The following is a 22,847-nucleotide window of genomic DNA, read 5'->3' as shown; positions in this document are numbered from 1 at the left end:
CTGGACCATTGCTTTGTCCAGGAATTATTTTTATTTACTGCCTTTCTGTGTACAAACTGCTACAACTTCATTCTACTTATTAATGCTTACTGATCAGCTTTTTAAAAAATATATAGTGTGGGGATGAAAAAAGGAGACATGTCGGTGTGCATCTCTGCCTTGCAGCACAGATAACATGCGACGACAGTCACTTTCAGTGTTTGAGTGATGGCGAGTGTATCCCGGGTGTGTGGGTGTGCGATGATGAAGAGGACTGTGAAGATGGTTCAGACGAGAGGCAAAACTGTCGTAAGTTATCTGACTTCCAACCGACCCTCTCATTCACACTGATTTCAACACAAGCACTCGTCTGTGTTTCGTTTATCTTTTTTTTTTAACAATTTTTGTATTCTCGCTCATTGATACATTGCTTTACTGGCACTTAACAAGAACCAAATAGCACTCTGTAACCATAACATTTGGTATAACTGCACTCCTTTTGTAGTTAAGAAGTGTGCCAAATTATACGGACCACCCCAAAATCCTGAAAAATTATAAAATTGTTGCTTTATCACTTTCAGATGAAGGTCCACGATATGTTCATTAATGCTAACATTAGCCAAAAATGTGCACCCTGTTGTGATGTTGCCATTTGCATGTCTGTTGACTGTTTGCAGTGAATTGACCAATATGCATTTCTGATTCAGATTCGATTTCAGAAAACTTTATTTACCCTCCTGGGGCAATTAGATTTCAAACAGCATATCTAATTATTACAATGAATATAAAGTTCAAATGGAAAATCTCAACCTTTTTCAAGTGATACTGATCTCAAGGCATTTTAGGCTGATATTGACTCCTAAACATTTTATGTGCTTCTAAAAGTCTCCAATCCATCCTCAGCTGGGAGAACCTGCACAAGTGGACAGTTCAGCTGTAACAACGGGGCGTGTGTCCCGGCTGAGTACCGATGCGACCATCTGTCTGATTGCACCGATGGCTCGGATGAGAGAAACTGCAGTAAGTCTTCCCCAAGGTGGTTTCCTCATATTTTGAAACCGTGGCATTTTACTAAATTTGCTCAGATTAAGAGGCTCGCTGACGGACAGAATGAGCCACAATATGCTTCTTGTTGTCAGAGTTTGATTGCGGATCCTTCGGTGGATTAGTCAAACTGAAGTTCAACTGCTATGCCGCTATTGTCCCGGCTGACACGGTGCACTCAAAGCACTATACGCTAGGGGAATCCCACAGTTGCGAGAATGCGCCTGCAAATGCTGTTGCTACGGTGGCAGCGTTAAATTGTCCCTGCCTATCCCACCTGCGCGCCGAGCTTTTCACTTGCTGTCAAGTTGACGTGTGCATTATGTTGCTCAGATGATGATCTAATCTCTCAGATTACCCGCAGTGCACTGAGTTTAGATGTGCTAATGGTGCCTGCTACAACCGGACTCAGAGATGTGACCACATACTTGACTGTCGAGATGGCTCGGATGAGGCAAATTGCAGTAAGTCCATTTTAGGCTTTCATGTGGCCTTGGCCCCAAAAGTGTAACATGCGAGTTACACTTGCAACATTTCTCTCCCTTTTTTTTCTTTAGCACAGCACTGCAGTACAGGCCTGTATCCGTGTCATAATGGGATGTGCGTTCCTCAGCGTTATATCTGTGACCATGACGACGACTGTGGGGATCGAAGTGATGAACTCAATTGCAGTAAGACGACGGGCCCTTCTACTTTCTCATTGCATTAGCATTGTAGGGCACTTTTGAGCCTGGTGTGTCGCGAATGGTTTGATTTCCCCATGATTGGAGTCAGCTGTTATCACTCCCACAGCGGCGCAGACCTCACTGGTTCAGTTCCGCTGGCCCGCACTGCAGGGTTGATGCCGTTCATGAAAATAGAGCCCTGATGTGCAGCTTTTTAACAAATAATCGTGTCTCCTTCATTTTCAGCATATCCTCCATGCAGGGGCAATTACTTCACGTGCCCCAGTGGTCGCTGTATTCATCAAGTGTGGCTTTGTGATGGAGAAGACGATTGTGAGGACAATGCAGATGAAAAAGGCTGCGGTATGGCTACATACCAGTTATCACATACATTGTTTATACAAATGTACCGAGACACATGACACACGAGGCCATTACACTTTCAGAAAAAATATTGAGTTGATGCTGGCATTGCTTTCTCATGTGCTGCTTTTTATCTGAAAAATGATTATCTGTCTGCAAGTCAGAACAAAGATGACCAAAACTAAGAAAACGAAACAAACCCTGGTCCGATTAATGAAGCGCTTCAAAGCTTTGTTCCAGTTTTTTGTTCCAGTCATTCAAGTCAGTCTGATTATTCAAACCAGAAGCTTTTGATGATAAAAGGGCTAATGATATTTGCAAATTGTGACATATTTGAGCCGTAAAAAAAAAAAATCAATTTGAAGCCTCCGGTGGATTGTTGCAGAGCTTTCCAAGCAGTGACAAGAGGTGCCAGCCACCTATCTAGCTCATGCTTAGTACTGTAACGATAACTAACTAATTGCACGAGATAACCGCTGTGAACGCAGCTGCTCAGGTTCATTTTATAGTGGGGGAAGATTAACCCAAAAAAATCAAGGGTCCCGTTGTAGTTCTCACTCTTTGCACATTTTATCAGCAGTTATCTTTAAACACGTGCAATGTATTTAGAAATAAATCTCAGAATTCACTTTACAGAGTCTTTAATAGAGTTCCAATATCTAAAGTTAGAAGTGACTACCAAGTTGCTTTTTTCTGTGTGTCATTCAAATGGCTCTTTGTGGCACACGATTGAGCAGCCTAACCCCCCCCCCCCCAAGACCCCCAACCCTCCCCCACCCAACCCCACCAGAGGGCTTTAGAATTTGTCCACATGGCTGTGAAGAGTGTGTGTTTTTAAAGGATGGGCTGCAGAAAAGCCCCCTGTGACCCCTTCAGAGTTCCCTGCAGTGATTTAAAGTGACAGTCCTTAAACTGACAATGACATCATCGGCACAACTTTGTCAAAGGGAATGTTTGATTTTTTATTTTATTTTTTGCTTTATTTTTATTTTTTTATATGGTGTTGATAGTTGCATTTTCAAATCAGTGTTGTTTTTTTTTTTCTCGCCTTCATCAGAAAATGTGGTGCACGAGTGTGACCCAGGACAGTGGCCATGTCCATCTAGTGGTGTGTGCATCCCCATGGAGCAGCTGTGTGACGGCACACCTCACTGCTCTGAAGGAGAGGACGAAACCAACACGACTGCCGGACGCAACTGCAGTTAGTACCAATGCAGTCTGTCTCTCTCTTTTTTCATTTCAAAATGACATCAGAATTTTAACTTGGTGACTAATGGCTCACTGAACCAGTCTACGCTGTGTGTGAATGTACACATCTAGAAAGATTTCCTTGGCGACGTCTGTAAATGAAAGGCTTATTTCTCACTATTGTGTTAAAATGTGTGTTTCAGTGAGCATCGTGTTACAAGTGGCTGAATTGAGGCAGTATTTCTATTACAATTTTCACTTAGGGGTGTACTCAACTTTTGTTGCCAGCAGTTTAGACATTAATGGCTGTGTTGTTGAATTATTTAGAGTGGACAATAAATGTACACATCTGTACAAGTTCCACACTGACTATTTCAAATTGTAGCAAAGTGGCCATATTTTTGCGTTGTCCCAGGGTGTACTCAATTCCGTTCTTGTCTCTGCTAGGTGTCTGGAGATGTTCTTCTCTGAGTTGTGAGCATCGCTGTCATCCTTCTCCTCATGGAGGAACCTGTTCCTGTCCTTCGGGATACACTGTCAGCAGCAATGACAGTCGCTCGTGTATAGGTACATCTTTCATTCACGTATTAACTGTAGCTGAGTGCAATGAAGGAGCTTTTCACTTCAATATACAGTACTGGTTTTTTTCTGTCTATTTAAGACTTTGACGACTGCTCAATGTGGGGAGTGTGTGACCAGCTTTGCGAGGACCGCATTGGTTCTCATCACTGCAGCTGCAGGGAGGGTTACGTCCTGGAGCAGCATCGATACTGTCGAGCCGACATCTCGTGTAAGTGTGACGTTCCCTCTCAGTCTTACACACAGTGATCTCTTGAAACCTCTGAATGAACCATCAAAACAATGTCCATTAGCATAACCCCCTTCCCTGTAGACGACCCCCGTGACTTTGCTGAGCGCTTGTACTCTTCCTGGCGCATTGTTGCATGCACATTGTTGTTTCAGTGAAGTCTCTTGGCTTTGTGGAATTGAGAGGCTGACCTCTTCGGCTTTTGCTTGACTGAGAGGAGTGTGTATTGAATGTGGATCAAAAGCCCTTTACCTTTCTGAAATAAAATGCCACATTCTGTAAAATTTCCACTTCTTGAGTCCCTCATGCTCATGAATGTACTCAACTGCCGACAAGTGCAATCAGAAACAAACACAAGTATGGATAATTCTCTATGTATCTTGCAGCCGGAGTCCCTTCCTTGGTATTTTCCAATGGCAGAGACCTACTAATAGGCAACATCCATGGCAACAATCTTCGCACTTTAGTACAATCACAGAACCGAGGAGTTGCATCTGGAGTGGACTTTCATTTTGATCTCCATAAGATCTTCTGGACTGACACCATTCAAAATAAGGTAAGTGACAATACACAATACCTTTTTATCGGGGTTACCCGGCTTGAGAGTTTTTTGGAGAAGCTGTGGTTTGTGGCCACTTTTTAAAAAAATTTTGACTTTATTTTGGTGGTCACACACAGACATGAATGATTGGTTTGGAAGGGGTTTTCCTAGTGGCCAATTCACTGCGGTAATCTGTGATTGCCCCGGCCAACTCTATATTGTGTAACGGTCTGTGCTTTGTGCACTTTGATGTCCTCCATTCACTGCAGCAAATCAATTTCTGTCCTGTCCATGTCAAGGACTGCACCTCTCATGGACCGATTTTGAAGGCAATGAGAGGTGCTGCTTCCATTGGCTGTGAATCAAGTAGGCTGTGTTCACACCCACAATGGCGCAACACACTTGGCATGAATATATTACTCTTAGTGTTGCTCACCTTATTCTTTCTATATCTGATATCTGAGGCAAAGTTTTCTCATTTAGAAAGTAGCCCTCTGACCTTTTTTCATGAATGCAGCGAAACATACAGTGCTTCAGAGTATTTCAGAACATGCTTTAAACACTACTTCTCTTGCCTTCAGGGTTTCACTCTCACTTCCATACCATTTTGACACCATAATTGTATGCAAGTTCTGCACCCTGTGGATGCAGATTCCATTGTTGAGTCAGGAAAGAGAATCGCAGTCGCACCTACCTTGGCAAAGCCTTACCTTTAATGTTAATTCCTTCAGAGTCATGCATGACCGGCTATTCATGAAATGGCAGATATTTCAAAGGATAACTTGGATGCAATCCTGGTGCATATCTGCAAGGTTGACACAGGAATTAAGTGATGGGCGCTGGCTCCTGTGCAGCGGGGTCATAATGAAGGGGAAGCTCTGTAAAATGTGAAAACAAATCCACGTGTATTATCTTTAGACCTATCTGATAAGCAGCTATGATGGCCACATACCAGGGTGCAATTTTGTAATACAAGCTCACTTGAGTAATTATGCTGTATTTGTTTTCAGTAGCACCATCCCTCCAAACGCATTTTTTTCCCCTTAAAAAAAAAAAGAAACGCAGTCGCCAGGTTGAAGGGTAAGGGTACATCTTTTAAAGGGGATCTTTGTAAATTAAACGCCTCTGTAGCTCCATGATTAAAGTAGCCAGAGTGCAAGCAGGGCATGTGAATGCAACAGTAGATGTTAGATAACCACATCTACAGTTTCTCTTTCAAGCAGGCCGGCTGGTGAATCTGTCTCATTCACGACAAGCGGCAATTTGGCACATGTACTTAGGAAATATTTTTCAAAAAAGAGGCATTAAGTGGTTTATTGCCAATGTCAGAGGATGGTTACTCTCACACTCAACCTAAAACAAAGAAAATTACCCATTGTGTATTTAAAAGCATCACATAGCCCCTATAACCTTAAGGCTAACATATTTTGGAAATCACCATAAGCATACAGGCTAACAATTAGCATCATGGGTGGTGTTGCTCCACATTAAGCAACGATAGTTGCCGTTAATGATAGATATTACTGCCATGCTGACAAGCTGGCAGAAGAGCTGAGTCTCTGGGCAAGTATATCCATATTCTGTCTACCCTGTAGTGGCCAAAGTATGAACATGAGAATGAGCAGCACAATGTGCATTGAAGGAAAGAGTGTGACAAAAACGGTTTCATTCGTAATTAGGTCATTACTGTTTGCTTTTATGAAGTACAATATATGTCCACACCCACAACGGCGGGTTTGCTATCACCGATGGGTATTTTTTCTGTAAGACAATTTTTGCTGGGGAGAGCTGGAACAGATAATGGAACAAGTTAAAGTTGTATCTTATATTACTACACAGACTGTTACCTGTTGCTACCCTTTTTTGTAAAAAATCTTCGACAGGTAATAATATATCGTCTTCCTTTATGAAAACTTCTATGCAGTGAGGAGCTACTTTCCCACTGACAATGCCGTCTTTTGTGAACAGGTGTTTTCTGTGGACATGGATGGGTCCAATATGCAGGTGGTTTTAAATGTATCAGTTGACTACCCTGAGAACCTGGCCGTGGATTGGGTGAACAATAAACTGTATGTGGTGGAGGCCAGTGTCAACAGGATTGACATGGCGGATCTGGATGGAAGTAACCGGGTCACACTCATCACCGAGAACCTGGGAAACCCTAGAGGTCTGGCGGTGGACCCCACTGTCGGGTAAGCACATCTCCCCCATTCCAATAGGCTTGTCCTCCCAAGGCCACATACAGTGCAATATCTGTTTTGTGCTCCATTGTCACAGAATAATGTGAGTGCTTGCTTCTGTGTGAGATTAGCAGATTGCCTGTGGTGGATTAGGGAGATGTAATGTAAGTGATGACCCTAATTGTAATCCAATTGAAAGGAGGGAGAGCCAGGTGGCTACTGATGTATTGCTCATTTTAAATGGCGTTAATATCACCAAAATGTTCCTCTGAGACTTCCCTATTTCGCATTCACAAAATGTTGAGATTTTCCATTGAACTGCATGTAATAGATGATAGATGAAGGTGAGACATGCAACCACCAACCTGGGAATCTGATAACATTTTGTCAATTCTAGTAAATGCTTTCATCTTCATTGTATATTTTTCATGGCTATAGAAGTCTAAATGACGATGTCCCCCCCCCCCCCACTCCCCCCACAGCTATATGTTCTTCTCAGATTGGGAGGCTCTCAATGGACAACCTGGTCTTGAAAGAGCCTACATGGATGGAACCAACCGTTATGGGATCATAAGAAATAAACTTGGCTGGCCGGCTGGCATCACACTAGACATCGAGGCCAAGCGCATTTATTGGGTTGACAGTCGCTACGATTACATTGAAACGGCAACCTATGACGGTCTTCATAGGTAAATATGACGAGTATCCATGTGTTTTCTTTGAAATTCCTAAGCACGTACAATCAATATTTATATTTAATTTAATTCAATATGATTCAGCTTTAAAAAAAACTTGTCTAACTTTTTTTAAAAGATCGGCTATTTGCCTGTTTAAGCAAGAACCTTGTTCATTTTAAATGGCAGCCATTTTGAGCTAGCCGAGACAGCCGAAGCGTAACATCAAAGATGGCCGACACCTCTCGCTATTTGCCATCATTTTGAATCATATTCAACACATAATGGACAAACTAGTTGAGAAACAACTACCGGGTACATGCTGATTTTCGAACTTCCAGTGATTATTTCATAAAATTACTCTGCTGGTTTTTATCAAGTGATGTTAAACTCTTAAAGAAAACATCAACAGCACATGTTTCTTTGTCACCTTCGGATGAATCAATATCTGTTCTATTTTGAATAGGAAAACTGTCGCCCATGGAGGTGCTGTCGTACCGCACCCATATGGGATCAGCCTATTTGAGCACTATGTATATTTCACCGACTGGACAAAAATGGCAGTCATGAAAGCCAACAAGTTCACAGACACGAACCCACAGGTGGTCTACACTTCATCCCTGACCCCACATGGAGTGGCAGTGATACATCATCTTAAACAGCCAAACGGTGATTCTATAGAGCGGTCACTACACATATTGACATATTTTTCACTCATTCAAGTTTTCGAAAGTCAGTTTTTGTGGTTTTGTCTTCAGTGGTGAATCCTTGCAGTATAAACAGAGGCGGGTGTGATCAGATCTGCGTTTTGAGTCACAGGAGCGACAACGGAGGGTTAGGCTACCGATGCAAGTGTCGAATAGGCTATGACTTAAACACCGATGGCAAGAGATGTCTGGGTAAGTAAAAACATTTCCCTCCCATGTTGTATGTAACCTACGTTGACTGCAATGATCCTCCAATATGGCATGCGTTTTGATTTTATCTCTCCAGCCGTGAGGCAGTTTCTGCTTTTCACCAGTCAGTTGGCCGTGCGAGGGATTCCGTTCAACCTCTCCTCTCAGGAAGACATCATCCTTCCCATCACTGGATTACCCTCCTACTTTGTGGGTGTGGACTTTAGTGCAGAGGATGATGCTATCTTCTTCTCGGACACGGCCAAAGATATGATCTATAAACAGAAAGTGGATGGGACCGGTGAGCATTTCCCTGTTGCGTGGCTGAGCTTGAAGCGTGACTAGCAAAGAGAGTTGAGGGGTCACATGGCAGTGTGGCACATGCTTTATCGCTGCGCAGACGCAGGTTAAACCTGATGTTGGTGATTGTGTAGATGAGAGCAGGCCAGAGGATCTGGGAGAGGGAAGGTTGCGTCGCTTTGCTAGTGGTCACAGCCGACTTCAATTTATGGGCCATCATAGTTGTGCCGCACCAGTCGGATGATTTGAAAAATATAATGCAATAAGTCAGAAGGTTTGACATCCGCTGTTGACATGCATGTGTAAATGAAATACGATTTCCATCACTCATGTCCATGTAGCTCAGAATCTTTCTGACAGTGCCCATATCAAATTCACCAATATCGCGTGAGACCAACTGTGAAAGTACTTTGCGTGGTCTGAGCAGGTATAAGTTTCGATCAACTTTTTGCCACCCAATTGTCACTGTTCGGTGTATTTCCCAAAGTGACACTCTCGCTATGCCGGAACACCTAACTTGTGCCAATACAAAATCGCCGGCAAGTTGCAACGCAAGTCAATGCTCTACTGTTGTTATAGAAATACGCAAATTCACCAGTTCCCAAAAAAATAAAAAAGATGCTCCACTGCCCCGATTAGACCTGTTATTTTTGGAACAGCTCGAGTTTTTCCCTTCCGGTGCACTTGAAGAAAATGCAAACTGACAGCATATTTATTCAAATGTGACTCAGCTTTCTTCTTTGTGTTAAAGAGTCGTCTAACTGCTTTGATCTGCACAGGCAGGGAGGTGCTGGCGGCCAACAGAGTGGACAGCGTGGAGGACCTGGCTTACGATTGGATTTCGAAAAATCTCTATTGGACTGACCCACGATACAGGAGCATATCTGTCATGAAGGTCGTGGATAAATCCAGGCGGGCTATCATAAAGAACCTGAACAACCCGAGGGCCATTGTGGTCCATCCTCTTGTCGGGTAAATCAATCCATAAGGTCTCCAAGCATATTTCCAAACCTTCAGGGTTAGACGTGATTGAACTTGTTGGCCACACTACTTCAATTACATGCTCATAGGTGTGAAGTGGTTATTTTCTGTATATAGAAAATCACTATAGCATTATACAAAATGAATGAATGAATGGTTGTAGGCTTGTTTTTGTTAAATAAATAAATGTACCTAATTGATGAGTATATACAATATGAAGCACATGCACGTCATTTCACACACAAAGCGGCGCTTACCTATTCACAAAGTGCCCTAAAATAAATCCATGGGGAAATTGTTATTCAGCACAAGCTGTTATTTCCAATAGCCTCAAAGTCATAAGGCTTCTGCATCCACATGAAGAGATTAGTGTAGCATGAAGGGCGGTATTGTAGTGGTAATACCAGGCATTGGTCTTACACACTATTATAATAAAACATAAAAATGGAATTGCAGTGTATTCTAGTCATTTTTCTGTTTTTTTGCTAACCAGGTCAAATACCGTATTACATCCACTCATCTTATTTATGTTGCTTTTTTCAGATATATTTTTTGGACTGACTGGTACCGGCCAGCAAAGATTATGAGAGCTTGGGGCGATGGGTCGCATGCCCTGTCTATTGTGAACACCACTCTTGGCTGGCCCAATGGCCTCGCTATTGACTGGAGGTGAGCCGTGTAGCAACCTTGGCCGGCAAAATACAATTGTGTGAAAGCTGAATTAATTTCCCCGTCATGCCTAATATTTCTTCTCCACACAGCGCTATGCGTTTGTATTGGGTAGATGCCTTCTTTGACAAAATCGAGCACAGCAATTTTGATGGACATAACAGGCTTGCTTTGGACCGTATTACTCAGATGTCCCATCCTTTTGGCCTCACCATATTTGAAGGTAATTCGCCCTGGTGTACATGTAAACGCCAGCACGTTAAATAGTTCATGCCACAACTGCCGTAAGTGGACAGATTGGTAATTATAATTTTTATCTATGTTTTTATACCTTTTGGTAATGGCGAATACACTAGTTTGAAGCTTCTATAGCTGTAATGTTGAAGACATAGTTATCTAGTTTCAGACTCTAATGAAGAGAAAAATAGTTTTAGCAGTTTGAAAAGAATGCCATCTAGCTGAATACTAACACAAATGCAAAATGACTTAATAAGCAATAGCCAGTCAGTCAGTCATCTTCCGAGCCGCTCGATCCTCACTAGGGTCGCGGGGGGTGCTGGAGCCTATCCCAGCTGTCTTCGGGCAGTAGGCGGGGGACACCCTGAATCGGTTGCCAGCCAATCACAGGGCACACAGAGACAAACAACCATCCACGCTCACACCCACACCTAGGGACAATTTAGAGTGTTCAATCAGCCTGCCATGCATGTTTTTTGGAATGTGGGAGGAAACCGGAGCACCCGGAGAAAACCCACGCAAGCCATGGGGAGAACATGCAAACTCCACACAGGGAGGCCGGAGCTGGAATCGAACCCGGTACCTCTGCACTGTGAAGCCGACGTGCTAACCACTGGACTACCGGGCCGCCAATAAGCAATATCAAATGGCATATTTATATCGTAGATGAATAAAATGAGAAATGATCTAATGCTCCTCTCAAGGTTATGCATATTTCACCGACTGGCGCCTGGGTGGAATTGTCCGTGTTCGCAAGACCGACGGTGGGGAGATGGTGGTTATTCGAAGAGGCATCAGCCATATCATGCATGTGAAATCTTTCAACTCCAACTCTCAGATTGGTCAGTGAATTTCTTGACACCTCATTCGCGTTGGGTCCACCTCGTAATGTCATCTACCTGGCTTGCCTCCACTCATCGCAGGTTCCAACCCGTGCAACCGGCCGACAAATCCGAATGGGGACTGCAGCCACTTTTGCTTCCCAGCCCCAGACTCCCACAGGGTCTGTGGGTGTCCGTATGGCATGAAGCTGTCCCCCAACCAACAGACTTGTGTGGAGGATCCTTCCAGCGAGCCCCCAACTCTGCAGTGCGGTGCCAACTCTTTCTCCTGTGGCAACGGCAAATGTGTCCCAAGCAACTACCGATGCGACGGCGTTGACGACTGCCATGACAACAGCGATGAGGCCAACTGTGGCATCAACAGTAATCTTTCCCTTTCATTGACAAAACTGGTTTTCATGATGATTCTTTCAGTTCCGGATAAAAAATCGTCATGTCTTTCCAGACACCACATGCTTCCCTTCTGCGTTCACGTGCGCCAATCATCGATGTGTGCCAGCCGCGTGGCGTTGCGATGGCCACAACGACTGTCTGGATAACAGCGACGAGTCCAACTGCCCGACACATATGCCCGGAACCTGCCCGGCCAATCAGTTTATATGTGCCAACCTCCGCTGCATCCCGCTCAGCTGGCGCTGTGACACTGACAATGACTGCGGCGACGGTTCAGATGAAGCAGACTGCCGTGAGTTACTAATTTTTCACCCAGGCAAATGCTGAAAGCCTTCAAACTTTCATGCAGCAGTTTTGTAGTCCATGTTTTCATTTGCGGAGACAGATTTGTAATTTTGGTCTCAGATTCACCTTAAGTAAGGTCAATCAATATTCATCCACAGATCAGAGTAACACATGCAATCCAGACCAGTTTCAGTGTCCGGACCATCGCTGCATAGCCCCGAGTTACGTCTGTGATGGTGATCGGGACTGTGTGGATGGGGCAGATGAGCAAGGATGCAGTGAGTGGTTGCGATTCATTCACTCTTAGAGGAAACAGAGTTTGCAGTAGATGGCAACATTTGCTTTTGTTTCTTGAACATATTTCTGCTGTAAGTAACAAACGGGAAACGCTAAACTTTAACAAGTTCAACTGGATTTTGCAGTCTACAACTGCACTTTGAACGAGTTCAAGTGTTCCCGCGGTCATCAGTGCATCAACTCCTTCTACCGATGTGACGGTGTCTTTGACTGCACCGATCGCTCGGATGAGCAAGGCTGTCGTAAGTAAATGAAACAAAACGTTGAATTGTACCCTCTCGACATTACATACATAGTCAAATGAGATCGGGATAAATATCCCGTCTCGTCATGACTTATTCCGATATTTTGACGGTGCGATTGGATGTTTCGCAGCGACGAGGCCTCCCGGGATGTGCCATCACGAGAGCGAGTTCCAGTGCCAGTCAGACGGCAGCTGCGTCCCATCCACATGGGAGTGTGACGGCCACTCGGATTGCGAGGACGGCAGCGACGAGCACCACGCCTGCCCGCCTCGCACTTGCCCTTCCTCGCTCTTCCGCTGTGACAACGGCAACTGCGTGCTGCGCAGCTGGCTGTGCGACGGCGACAACGACTGCAGAGACACGAGCGATGAGCGGGATTGTCCAACGCCGCCTTTCCGATGCCCGAGCTGGCAGTGGCTGTGCCCCGGATACAGTATGTGCATCAACCTCACAGCAGTGTGTGACAACTCTCCTGACTGCCCTAATGGGGCAGACGAGTCTCCACTCTGCAGTAAGTCACTTGCTTCCTCAGCCCTCTTAAAAACTTAGCAACGGTATCATTTCACAACAATCCGGTTATATTTGTCTGTCTTTGCATTGCGTTCAAATCATGCATGTGTGTGATTTGACTTGTGTTAACCTGAAAATGATTTGTGATTCTCCTTTCTTGCTTTTCTCACAACTTTCAGATGAGCCTTTGCCAGGTAGGAACAAAAACTCAATCATTTAGTAGAAATGGTCGAAACAGAAATGATCACTCACTTCATAGCAAGCAGTTTACTGCACTGCCCAGTGCAGAAAAAGTCATTGGATTGACCTATTTGGGTTTTTTTTTGTTCGAGAACCTGTTTAAGCGTCAAGCCAACACTGCCTACACGAGTACGACTACCCAAATAGCTTTTTGCTCTGAATGACCACCTGTCAGTATCAATCAAGATTTCTGACCACATTGCCTCCTCAAAGATGATTGTTCACAATAGTTCCACCAATTTTGACGTTTTTTTTTTTCTTGATACGAACCAACGGCCTAGTATTAAATTCACATCAGTTGGGGTGAAATAACGCCGAAACATAATCACTGCAGAAATTATCCAATAGAGTGCTTCGACCTATTTATTTTTGGTGAAATCCAGTTGGTGACTTTTTCTTGACCAGGTAGAAAACAAAGTTGTGTTGTTGTGATTTTGTTTGTGTGAACAGAGAACACAATGTCATGCATGTTATTCTTTGAGAATGCATGAACACACCAGGGATTTTTATCCATGCCGGTTCTGATTCAATTATTATTATTTTTTTGTTTCCTTTGTCCAATTTAGATCAGGAGAGCTGCTTTGACAATAATGCTGGATGCACTCATGGCTGTATCCAAGGGCCCTTCGGGGCCCAGTGCACTTGCCCTGTAGGCTATCAACTGAGTAATGACTCCAAAACCTGTGAGGATATAGACGAATGTCATCCTCCTGGAATGTGTAGCCAGCATTGCTTTAATGAAAGAGGCTCTTTCCGCTGCCACTGCCACGATGGGTACACTCTCGAAGAGGACCAGTGGACTTGTAAGGCCTCAGGTAACAACGTACCAACTTAAGTCTAGCCTGCTCTTTATTCTCAGCTATTTTCTCATTTTAAAGCTTTACGAAATGCCAGATTCCTTTAGGCAAGATAAATAACATACATGTCAGTCAGTGTTCATCACCGGTGTAATTAGGACATTATCATCAACAAAGGGCTGTTTATGGGGAGTGTGCCTCTTGCACATAGATAACCCGCTGAAAGGAATTGTAACACAATAGGTCTCATTATTTGTACCGAAGCGCATTCCCCAAGGGTGGACATTTGAGAAGGGTCTATTTACCAGCCCTGTCGTAAGGTTGAGTGGACATGCACAAGCCAACAAGCGCTCAGATTAGCATGAGAATAGTCACGAGAAGGTATACGATGTCTGTTAACAGATTCTCGTCAAGCCTTCCTGTTGGTCGCCAGTCGTAATCACATCGTACAAGATGACATCACCACTCTGCCCAATGTGGTCCATTCGCTAATCCGGGATGGGCGCAACATTGTGGCCCTTGACTTTGACTCGGTCGATGACCGAGTGTACTGGTCGGATACGAGCCAGGACAGAATCTGGAGTGCTCATAAAAATGGCAGCGATCGAACTGTGGTGAGTTTTAATCCTCGGGTGTTGCTGACCAACCGCTGTGCTCGTAAAGCATGTTGACTTCAATTCAAGACGTGTGTCGACAGATATTTGACAGTGGGGTGACTGTGACAGAGAGCCTTGCTGTGGATTGGGTAGGCAGGAACCTCTACTGGAGTGACTACGTTCTGGAGACAATCGAAGTTTCCAGACTCGATGGTAGTCACCGGACTGTGTTGATCAGCGAGAACGTCACCAATCCCCGAGGCCTGGTGCTGGACCCAAGAGACAGGTGAGAGCAAAACCAATCCAAAGCAAAGCTTTGTTTGTGCTTTTATCCAAGGAGTTGCTTTTTCAAAGTTTTCTTTTGCAGTGCTCTCCTGATGTTTTGGACAGACTGGGGGAGGAACCCCCACATTGAAAGGGCCAGCATGGATGGGAAACTGAGAACTATTATCATAAGCAACAAACTGTACTGGCCCAACGGTCTTACCATAGATTATCCCAACAATTTGTTGTACTTTGCCGACGCCTATTTGGATTTCATCGACTACTGCGATTATGACGGCAAGAATAGAAAACAAGTTCTGGCCAGTGACCTGGTGAGTCCGTGACATGAGTCGCACATCAGACACGCGCTGCATTGACAAAAGTATTGGGCCACAAGTTACTAAATTCTGGGGCTTCATCTGCGCCAATCTTAGATGGAACATACAGGGTGTCAGAAAAGTCATCATTCCCTTTTAATCAATTCCTAAAAATTACAGGAAAGAAACTACGTTTATTATGAAACCTGCCTTTGTTGTAATTAACGTGTTGGAGGGATGATGCAATGGTTTTGTTTTGTTAGTTGTGAATCCAACTCTGTGTAATACCCCATAATTCAGGATGTGGATTGAAGGCGGCCCATTGCTTTTATGCACAGTCAAAGCGTAAAACACATTGTTTTGGATTTAATGTTTTAATACCCTTTTTTTCTTCTGTTTCTTTGCAACTCTGTGGGGGAAAAAAAGGTTCTTCAACACCCCCACGCAATTACCATTTTTGAGGATTTTGTGTATTGGACCGACAGATACATCAATCGCGTGATGCGAGCCCATAAGTGGCATGGGGAGAACCAGACAGTGATGCTGTTCAACCTCCCTCAGCCCATGGGTCTTGTGGCAGTGCACCCAGCCCGGCAGCCAGCAGGTATGGCAGCCATATGCGGTGTCTCACCGCACCGTAAAGTCTTTACTGCTTTCGGTATTTTGAGAATTAATGCCACGCTTTCTTTATAAATTTGGATCCACTTGTTATTCGCTTTGAGTCATGTTAGAGAGCAGTATCAAGTTGTATTTACTCTCACATTTTGGGTTGTGTGCTTCATCCATAGGTCGCAATCACTGCTTCCAGAACCTCTGCACTCATATCTGCTTGCTGTCGGCCATTGGACCGAGGTTCTACTCATGTGCGTGCCCCTCGGGGTGGACGTTGGCGGCAGACCAAGTCACGTGTACCAAAAGTATGTGTCATGCCTGTGTTCAACGAATAACTTTATTTTGCAAAAAGTGGTTCCATACTCGACATTTTAATTCACTTTAATTTTCTTCACAAGATGGTCAAATTCTGACACTTTGTAACTGAATACCACAATTATTATCACATTGTTTGTATGTATAAAAGAAAAATTGGTTTAATGTGGAATACTACACAGTTTGGATGGAATGTTATTGTTTTTAAGTCTCTTTCGGAATTTTTTAACAAAGTAGTAGTAGTCATACTCGTAGTAGTGAACGTTGTCATTTGTATTTGAATTTTGTGTTAGTTGGTCAAAAGCAGTTGCCGGTCTGGATCCCCCCCCCCCCCAATGTTTTTAATAAAGTGTCTCATATTCTCCTTTGGATCCTCTTGCCATCTATATGTCCACACACAAAAAAAGTATTAGAAAACGACGCCGATATGATTCTGAAGTCTTAAGGGGACAAGGAACCTTTAGTCCAAGGAGGTCCCTTGTGTCGACGGCTTAGCTCATCTCATGTTTCTGCACATGAAAGCCAACACAATCCCCCCCCCAAGGCCAACGATTATCCAAGAATGAAATTGCCCCTTCACAACTGATTGATTCTAATCTGTGCTGACTCAGCAAATAGGATTCTGGAGCATACCTTCACTTATCAGTAGACGATAACTCTAAGGAAATGTGAATCCACTACTCCCACAATTCAGGAGGAATAAAAAAATGGATTAAAAATGTTTGAATTTTAAATTTCTTTTTGTAGCCGAGGATCCTTTCTTGGTGGTGGTGAGAGACAGCATCATATACGGGATTTCCTTGAACCCAGACGACAGAAGCAATGGTGCAATGGTTCCCGTGGCAGGACTTCAGAACGGCTACGACGTTGACTTTGATGACAATGAACAGACCCTCTACTGGGTCGAGCACCCGGTGAGTGACAGTGCACAATAACAAACATGTTAAATGGATACCCCTCTAGCAGTGACATCATCATCATGTTTTCTTACCTGCCTTTCAGGGTGAGATCCACAGGGTGAGGTCAGATGGTACCAACAGGACAGAGTTTGCCCCTGCAGCTGTTCTGGGATCTCCAGTTGGTCTGGCTCTGGACTGGATAACGGAAAACCTCTACTATACCAATCCATCAACACAGTCGATTGAGGTGAGACAATTTATAGAATCTTCCGTTTGTTTGATCATGTTGTGCAATTGGAGACCAAAAACAAACAAACAAGTAGACTATAAAAACCCATGGGAACAGTAATTGAACCAGTTTGTGCTGGGGCAGGTTTTGAAGCTGAGAGGGGAGTTTCAGTACAGAAAAACTCTCATCACAAATAACGGTTCTCCAACTGGTGCCGGCAGTCCTGTTGGCATCGCTGTGGACCCTGCACGTGGGTAAGCTCCATTTAACAGCAAGCCTTCCCCACTTACACTGAGCCTTTTCAATTGCTCGACAAGGCCCAGCCCACTCAGGCACACAAAAAAAACTCACATGCTGACCTACAACCTGTACCTGGACATGTTTTGAAGCAAACTGTACTGGACCGACCAAGGGACAGAGAGTGGCATCCCTGCCAAGGTGGCATCTGCAGACATGGATGGTTTGAACCCTATCAATCTGTTCACCAATAACCTGGACCACATCGAGTTCCTTACTGTGGACATTCAAGAGAACAAGCTTTATTGGGCTGTTACGAGTACTGGCATGGTTGGTCTTCACTCAAACAAAGTGGTTTGCTCATTTTGTAAGACCGACGATCTAATCGTGAATGTCCACAGATTGAACGTGGAGATCCGGATGGGACGAACCGCGTCACTGTGGTGTCGGGGCTCGCTCATCCCTGCGGCGTCGCCGTCTTTCAGAACTTTCTGTACTTCACTGACCGCGATTTTGAGGTCATAGAGCGCATGGACAAGTCCACAGGCGGCGACAGGATTGTGTTACGGGATAATGTGTCTGGACTCAGAGTTCTGAAAATCCATTACCGAGACTGTAAGTAGAATGCAAGGGCGACACACAAAATGTCAATGTTTCTCGTAAATTGATGATTGTTGCTCTTGACATATTTAGCCTCTGCAGGCACAACTAATGGCTGTACCGACAACATAACTGCGTGCCAGCATCTGTGCTTGCCTCGGCCGCGGGGCCTCTTCACGTGCGCCTGCGCCACAGGCTTTAAACTCAACTCTGACAACACAACCTGCGCCCCTTACGAGTCCTACGTTGTCATCTCCACACTATCCGCTATCAAAGGCTTCAGTCTCGAAGGGGCGGACCACTCAGAAGCTATGGTGCCAGTGGCGGGCCGAGGTCAGTCGGCGTGGCCAATCTTGAGATGTTCACTCATGCAAAACAAAAAAACAAATGTTTCATCCATCCATTAGCCGAGCCACGTATTCAGATTCATTCAGAGTCAGAAAACTTTATTATTTATGGTTTTCATATTTCAGAATGGGGGCGGCCTGGTAGTCCAGTGGTTAGCACGTCGGCTTCACGGTGCAGAGGTACCGGGTTCGATTCCAGCTCCGGCCTCCCTGTGTGGAGTTTGCATGTTCTCCCCGGGCCTGCGTGGGTTTTCTCCGGGTGCTCCGGTTTACTCCCACATTCCAAAAACATGCATGGCAGGCTGATTGGACGCCCTAAATTGTCCCTAGGTATGAATGTTGTTTGAACTGATTCAGGCAACTGATTCAGGGTGTCCCCCGCCTACTGCCCGAAGACGGCTGGGATAGGCTCCAGCACCCCCGGCGACCCTAGTGATGATCAAGCAGTTCGGAAAATGGATGGATGGATATTTCAGAATGGGAACAGCATTCATAGGTTTATGAAAAATATTTAATTTTCAAACTCTTAATACTGTTTGTGAAATTAGATGACTCTGTAGTAATCATGATTTCCAAAAGGAACATTAATTGAGGAAGAAATCATCCACTGCAATGTAGTCATTGTTTCTAATGAGTTTCTTTTTGCTCTTTCAGGCCGTAATGCTCTCCACGTCGATGTACACATGGCATCTGGTTACATCTACTGGTGTGACTTCAGCAGCACGGTGACAGCACAGAACGGGGTCAGAAGAATCAAGACGGATGGCTCGGGATTGCATAGTGTAGTGACGAGTGGGATTGGACGCAATGGGATCCGAGGCATAGCTGTGGACTGGGCTGCAGGTATGCTGTTTTTTTTCTTTAAGAGGGAAAACCGAAATTGAAGGAAAAAAAATCATCTTGCTCAACATGTAATTGCAGTTGAAATCCTATGCAAAACGTATAATCGAAAACAATGCCATGACAAATCAACTCCCAATATAGAAATGTATTGGTGGACGTGACAATCGGAAATGTTTTATTTAGAGTTGCTTGTGACTAGAATTTTAATATATAATTGTATCAAAAAGTCATCATGAGGTAGACCTGATGCAACTTTGAGTGCGATGCCGACTTCAAGTTCAGTTTTATAGTTGTAACAATCTGCTTGATGATGATGATGATGAAGATAATTTCTCATATCTGTTAACTTCATCTACCCAGGAAACCTTTATTTCACCAACGCCTTCCTGATGGAGACATACGTTGAAGTTCTTCGCTTGAACACGACTTTTCGAAGGGTGCTGTTGAAAACCCAGACTGACATGCCCCGCCACATCATAGTGGACCCTCGGAATAGATATTTATTCTGGGCTGACTACGGCCAGAACCCTAAAATTGAGCGAGCACTCCTGGATGGAAGCAACCGCACAATTTTAGTTTCATCAGGAATCATCACCCCGCGAGGTCTCGCCCTGGACCAGGAAACCGGATACGTCTACTGGGTTGATGACTCTCTGGATATGATTGCCCGAGTCAGCCCCCAAGGAGGGGAGACAGAGGTCGTGCGCTACGGCAGTCGCTACCCAACTCCCTACGGGATCACCGTGTTTCAAGAGAGTATCATTTGGGTTGACAGAAACCTCAAGAAGGTGTTCCGAGCTAGCAAGGAGCCCGGCAGCACAGAGCAGCCGGCTGTCATAAGAGACAACATAAACATGCTGAGAGATGTGACTATTTTTGACCAGCGCATACAGCCATCCGCACCCGAAGATTTGAACAATAACCCCTGTGTCGAGGCCAACGGAGGCTGTGCCCATTTCTGCTTTGCCCTGCCAATCACTGACGTTGGCAACACATCCAGAAAATGCGCTTGCGCGTTCGGCAATCTCGCGGCAGATCAGGAGAGCTGTGTGGTGTCAAAGGATGACTATCTCATCTACACTACGGAGAGCACGGTGCGCAGCATACGTCTCGATCCAGAGGACCACGCCGTGCCCTTCCCCGTGGTCAATGTGCCACGCACTTCGGTGGCGCTGGATTTTGACCTCACTGACCGAAGGATCTACTTCACTCAGAGTTCGGGGGCAGGCGCCAGCAAGATCAGCTATATCGATTTGTCTTCTCCCACTTCAGCTCCAGCAGTGGTCGCTTCAGGTAGGCAACAGTATGACTTATTTGTCTTTTGAGACCTTGTAAAATCAATTCAGAGATTTGTTCCTAAATAAATGGAACATGTTTGGATAAACTTGCTGAAAACATGTGTCGAGAGTGTCAGCTATGCAGTACTCGGTTGCGGAGATGTAGTGTTAAACTGATGTTTGCCGTTTGAATTTTCCTAATTTTTGGGCTTCGCTAAAATGGCGCTTTGGCGCACTTGGCGCCCAAGTACAAGACATATTTACTTTAAAAGGAACTTGACGGGGATTCCCTCTCTCTTTTGTCCCACCGATGCTCTGTAAATACAGTATTCTGCCTTCAATATGTGCTGCCACTGAAGTCTACCGGTGTGTTGAAGCAAGGCACCCCTTAACACCCTCACATGTACATATTCAGATCCCTTCCTGTGATTTTTCTAATGCAACAGATCTAGGGGCCCCCGATGGCATTGCCTACGACTGGATAAATAGACGGATTTACTACAGCGATTATGCTAACCAAAGCATCAGCGCAATGTCTGTGAACGGATCTCAGAGGACTATTATCGCACACGTGACCAGGCCGAGGGCCATCATGTTGGACCCCTGCAGAGGGTAAGGCTTTCTTGCATAGCACGTTGGTCCTTGAACTTTTGCATATTCTGTTATGAATCCTATCTTGATGGCCAGATACATGTACTGGACGGACTGGGGAACCCATGCGAAGATCGAGCGGGCGACCTTAGGTGGGAACTTCCGGAAAGAGATTGTGAATAGCAGTCTGGTGTGGCCCAATGGATTGAGCTTGGATTATGAAGAGGAGCGGCTGTATTGGGCGGATGCCAGCTTGTAAGATCCGATAAAATCAGTTTTTTTTTAAGAGTCCACTGCATGCTTTGTGGCGGCCCGGTAGTCCAGTGGTTAGCACGTGGGCTTCACAGTGCAGAGGTACCGGGTTCGATTCCAGCTCCGGCCTCCCTGTGTGGAGTTTGCATGTTCTCCCCGGGCCTGCGTGGGTTTTCTCCGGGTGCTCCGGTTTTCTCCCACATTCCAAAAATATGCATGGCAGGCTGATTGAACACTCTAAATTGTCCCTAGGTGTGAGTGTGAGTGCGAATGGTTGTTCGTCTCTGTGTGCCCTGCGATTGGCTGGCAACCGATTCAGGGTGTCCCCCGCCTACTGCCCGGAGACGGCTGGGATAGGCTCCAGCACCCCCCGCGACCCTAGTGAGGATCAAGCGGTTAGGAAGATGAATGAATGAATGAATGAATGCATGCTTTGTGTCTAAAAGCCTTCCTCACCGGTATTGCTATTGTTGTTATTTTCGCTCCGCCATCAGACAGAAAATTGAGCGATCCTCCCTCATCGGATCAAATCGGGAGGTCATCGTCAGCACGGCCGTCTACCCGTTCGCCATGGCAATGTTTGGGCAGTTTATTTATTGGACCGACTGGAACACGCGTAGCATCTACCGCGCCAACAAACACGACGGCTCCGACCAAATGGTAATGATTCAGAACCTCCCGTCTCGGCCGATGGATATCCATGTTTTGGCCAGCGGGAAGCAGCAGCAGTGTACCAGTCCTTGCGAGCAGTTTAATGGGGGCTGCAGCCATATCTGTACACCAGGTATGAATCTAGTTTTAGTTGTCTTTCCAGTTGAATTATTAATTGCAAGAGAAAAAAAAATAAATGATTAAAATGTGACTACTTTAGGGCCAAATGGAGCTGAGTGTCACTGTCCATCAGAGGGCCACTGGTACCTCGCTGACAATAAGCACTGCATCCTCGATAATGGGACTCGGTGCCAAACGGGTCAGTTTACCTGCTCGAATGGCCGCTGCATTCGTGCCCAGTGGATGTGTGACAATGACAATGACTGCGGCGATGGCAGCGATGAGCTGGAGAGAGTCTGTGGTAGGGTGTCTTTAAATTTGTCACCTTGCATTTTTTTCTCCCCCCTAGTGTTGGTTGTCTCCCTTATTTGATCGTGACTGGAAATTAACCTAACTGTCAGTGCTGTGGTGTCAAAAGTCCTACTTCTTTTACTAACGAGCTTTTTCTTTCGCTGTAAAAATAATTGCTTCTTAGGAGTCAAGTCTGACTTGGACTTTGTAGGTGTGTATGGATCCTTCTTGATTAGAAATTCTTGAACACGCTCCTAGCAACAAATCAGTAC

At 45.0% G+C, this 22,847-nt stretch overlaps 1 protein-coding gene across 4 annotated transcripts in view; it reads left to right on the top strand.

The window, feature by feature from the left end:
• The window catches only part of lrp2a (low density lipoprotein receptor-related protein 2a), a 46,614-nt gene that overhangs the window by 5,334 nt on the left and 18,433 nt on the right, over window positions 1-22,847 (top strand). The window contains exons 3-45 of one of the 4 annotated variants that reach the window (XM_052083114.1): window positions 166-288; window positions 883-999; window positions 1,377-1,487; window positions 1,581-1,694; window positions 1,935-2,051; window positions 3,109-3,252; window positions 3,687-3,806; window positions 3,901-4,029; window positions 4,434-4,603; window positions 6,557-6,780; window positions 7,251-7,457; window positions 7,909-8,111; window positions 8,201-8,341; window positions 8,436-8,639; window positions 9,418-9,610; window positions 10,163-10,288; window positions 10,381-10,511; window positions 11,230-11,367; window positions 11,449-11,730; window positions 11,813-12,052; window positions 12,204-12,323; window positions 12,468-12,584; window positions 12,718-13,098; window positions 13,277-13,291; window positions 13,904-14,152; window positions 14,537-14,748; window positions 14,832-15,016; window positions 15,098-15,326; window positions 15,738-15,915; window positions 16,100-16,228; window positions 16,986-17,152; window positions 17,241-17,384; window positions 17,511-17,620; window positions 17,756-17,933; window positions 18,005-18,218; window positions 18,297-18,536; window positions 19,205-19,393; window positions 19,754-20,686; window positions 21,117-21,282; window positions 21,358-21,516; window positions 22,008-22,297; window positions 22,385-22,585; window positions 22,760-22,786. In XM_052083114.1, the coding sequence (XP_051939074.1) occupies window positions 166-288; window positions 883-999; window positions 1,377-1,487; window positions 1,581-1,694; window positions 1,935-2,051; window positions 3,109-3,252; window positions 3,687-3,806; window positions 3,901-4,029; window positions 4,434-4,603; window positions 6,557-6,780; window positions 7,251-7,457; window positions 7,909-8,111; window positions 8,201-8,341; window positions 8,436-8,639; window positions 9,418-9,610; window positions 10,163-10,288; window positions 10,381-10,511; window positions 11,230-11,367; window positions 11,449-11,730; window positions 11,813-12,052; window positions 12,204-12,323; window positions 12,468-12,584; window positions 12,718-13,098; window positions 13,277-13,291; window positions 13,904-14,152; window positions 14,537-14,748; window positions 14,832-15,016; window positions 15,098-15,326; window positions 15,738-15,915; window positions 16,100-16,228; window positions 16,986-17,152; window positions 17,241-17,384; window positions 17,511-17,620; window positions 17,756-17,933; window positions 18,005-18,218; window positions 18,297-18,536; window positions 19,205-19,393; window positions 19,754-20,686; window positions 21,117-21,282; window positions 21,358-21,516; window positions 22,008-22,297; window positions 22,385-22,585; window positions 22,760-22,786 (8,067 nt within the window). The remainder of the gene's footprint in view (window positions 1-165; window positions 289-882; window positions 1,000-1,376; window positions 1,488-1,580; window positions 1,695-1,934; window positions 2,052-3,108; window positions 3,253-3,686; window positions 3,807-3,900; window positions 4,030-4,433; window positions 4,604-6,556; window positions 6,781-7,250; window positions 7,458-7,908; window positions 8,112-8,200; window positions 8,342-8,435; window positions 8,640-9,417; window positions 9,611-10,162; window positions 10,289-10,380; window positions 10,512-11,229; window positions 11,368-11,448; window positions 11,731-11,812; window positions 12,053-12,203; window positions 12,324-12,467; window positions 12,585-12,717; window positions 13,099-13,276; window positions 13,292-13,903; window positions 14,153-14,536; window positions 14,749-14,831; window positions 15,017-15,097; window positions 15,327-15,737; window positions 15,916-16,099; window positions 16,229-16,985; window positions 17,153-17,240; window positions 17,385-17,510; window positions 17,621-17,755; window positions 17,934-18,004; window positions 18,219-18,296; window positions 18,537-19,204; window positions 19,394-19,753; window positions 20,687-21,116; window positions 21,283-21,357; window positions 21,517-22,007; window positions 22,298-22,384; window positions 22,586-22,759; window positions 22,787-22,847) is intronic. The other 3 variants (XM_052083115.1, XM_052083116.1, XM_052083117.1) reach the window with 3 other exon arrangements.

The sequence above is a fragment of the Hippocampus zosterae genome, chromosome 12 (assembly GCF_025434085.1).
Source record: "Hippocampus zosterae strain Florida chromosome 12, ASM2543408v3, whole genome shotgun sequence".
Lineage (NCBI taxonomy): Eukaryota > Metazoa > Chordata > Actinopteri > Syngnathiformes > Syngnathidae > Hippocampus > Hippocampus zosterae.
This window is presented reverse-complemented; position numbering and strand designations above follow the sequence as displayed.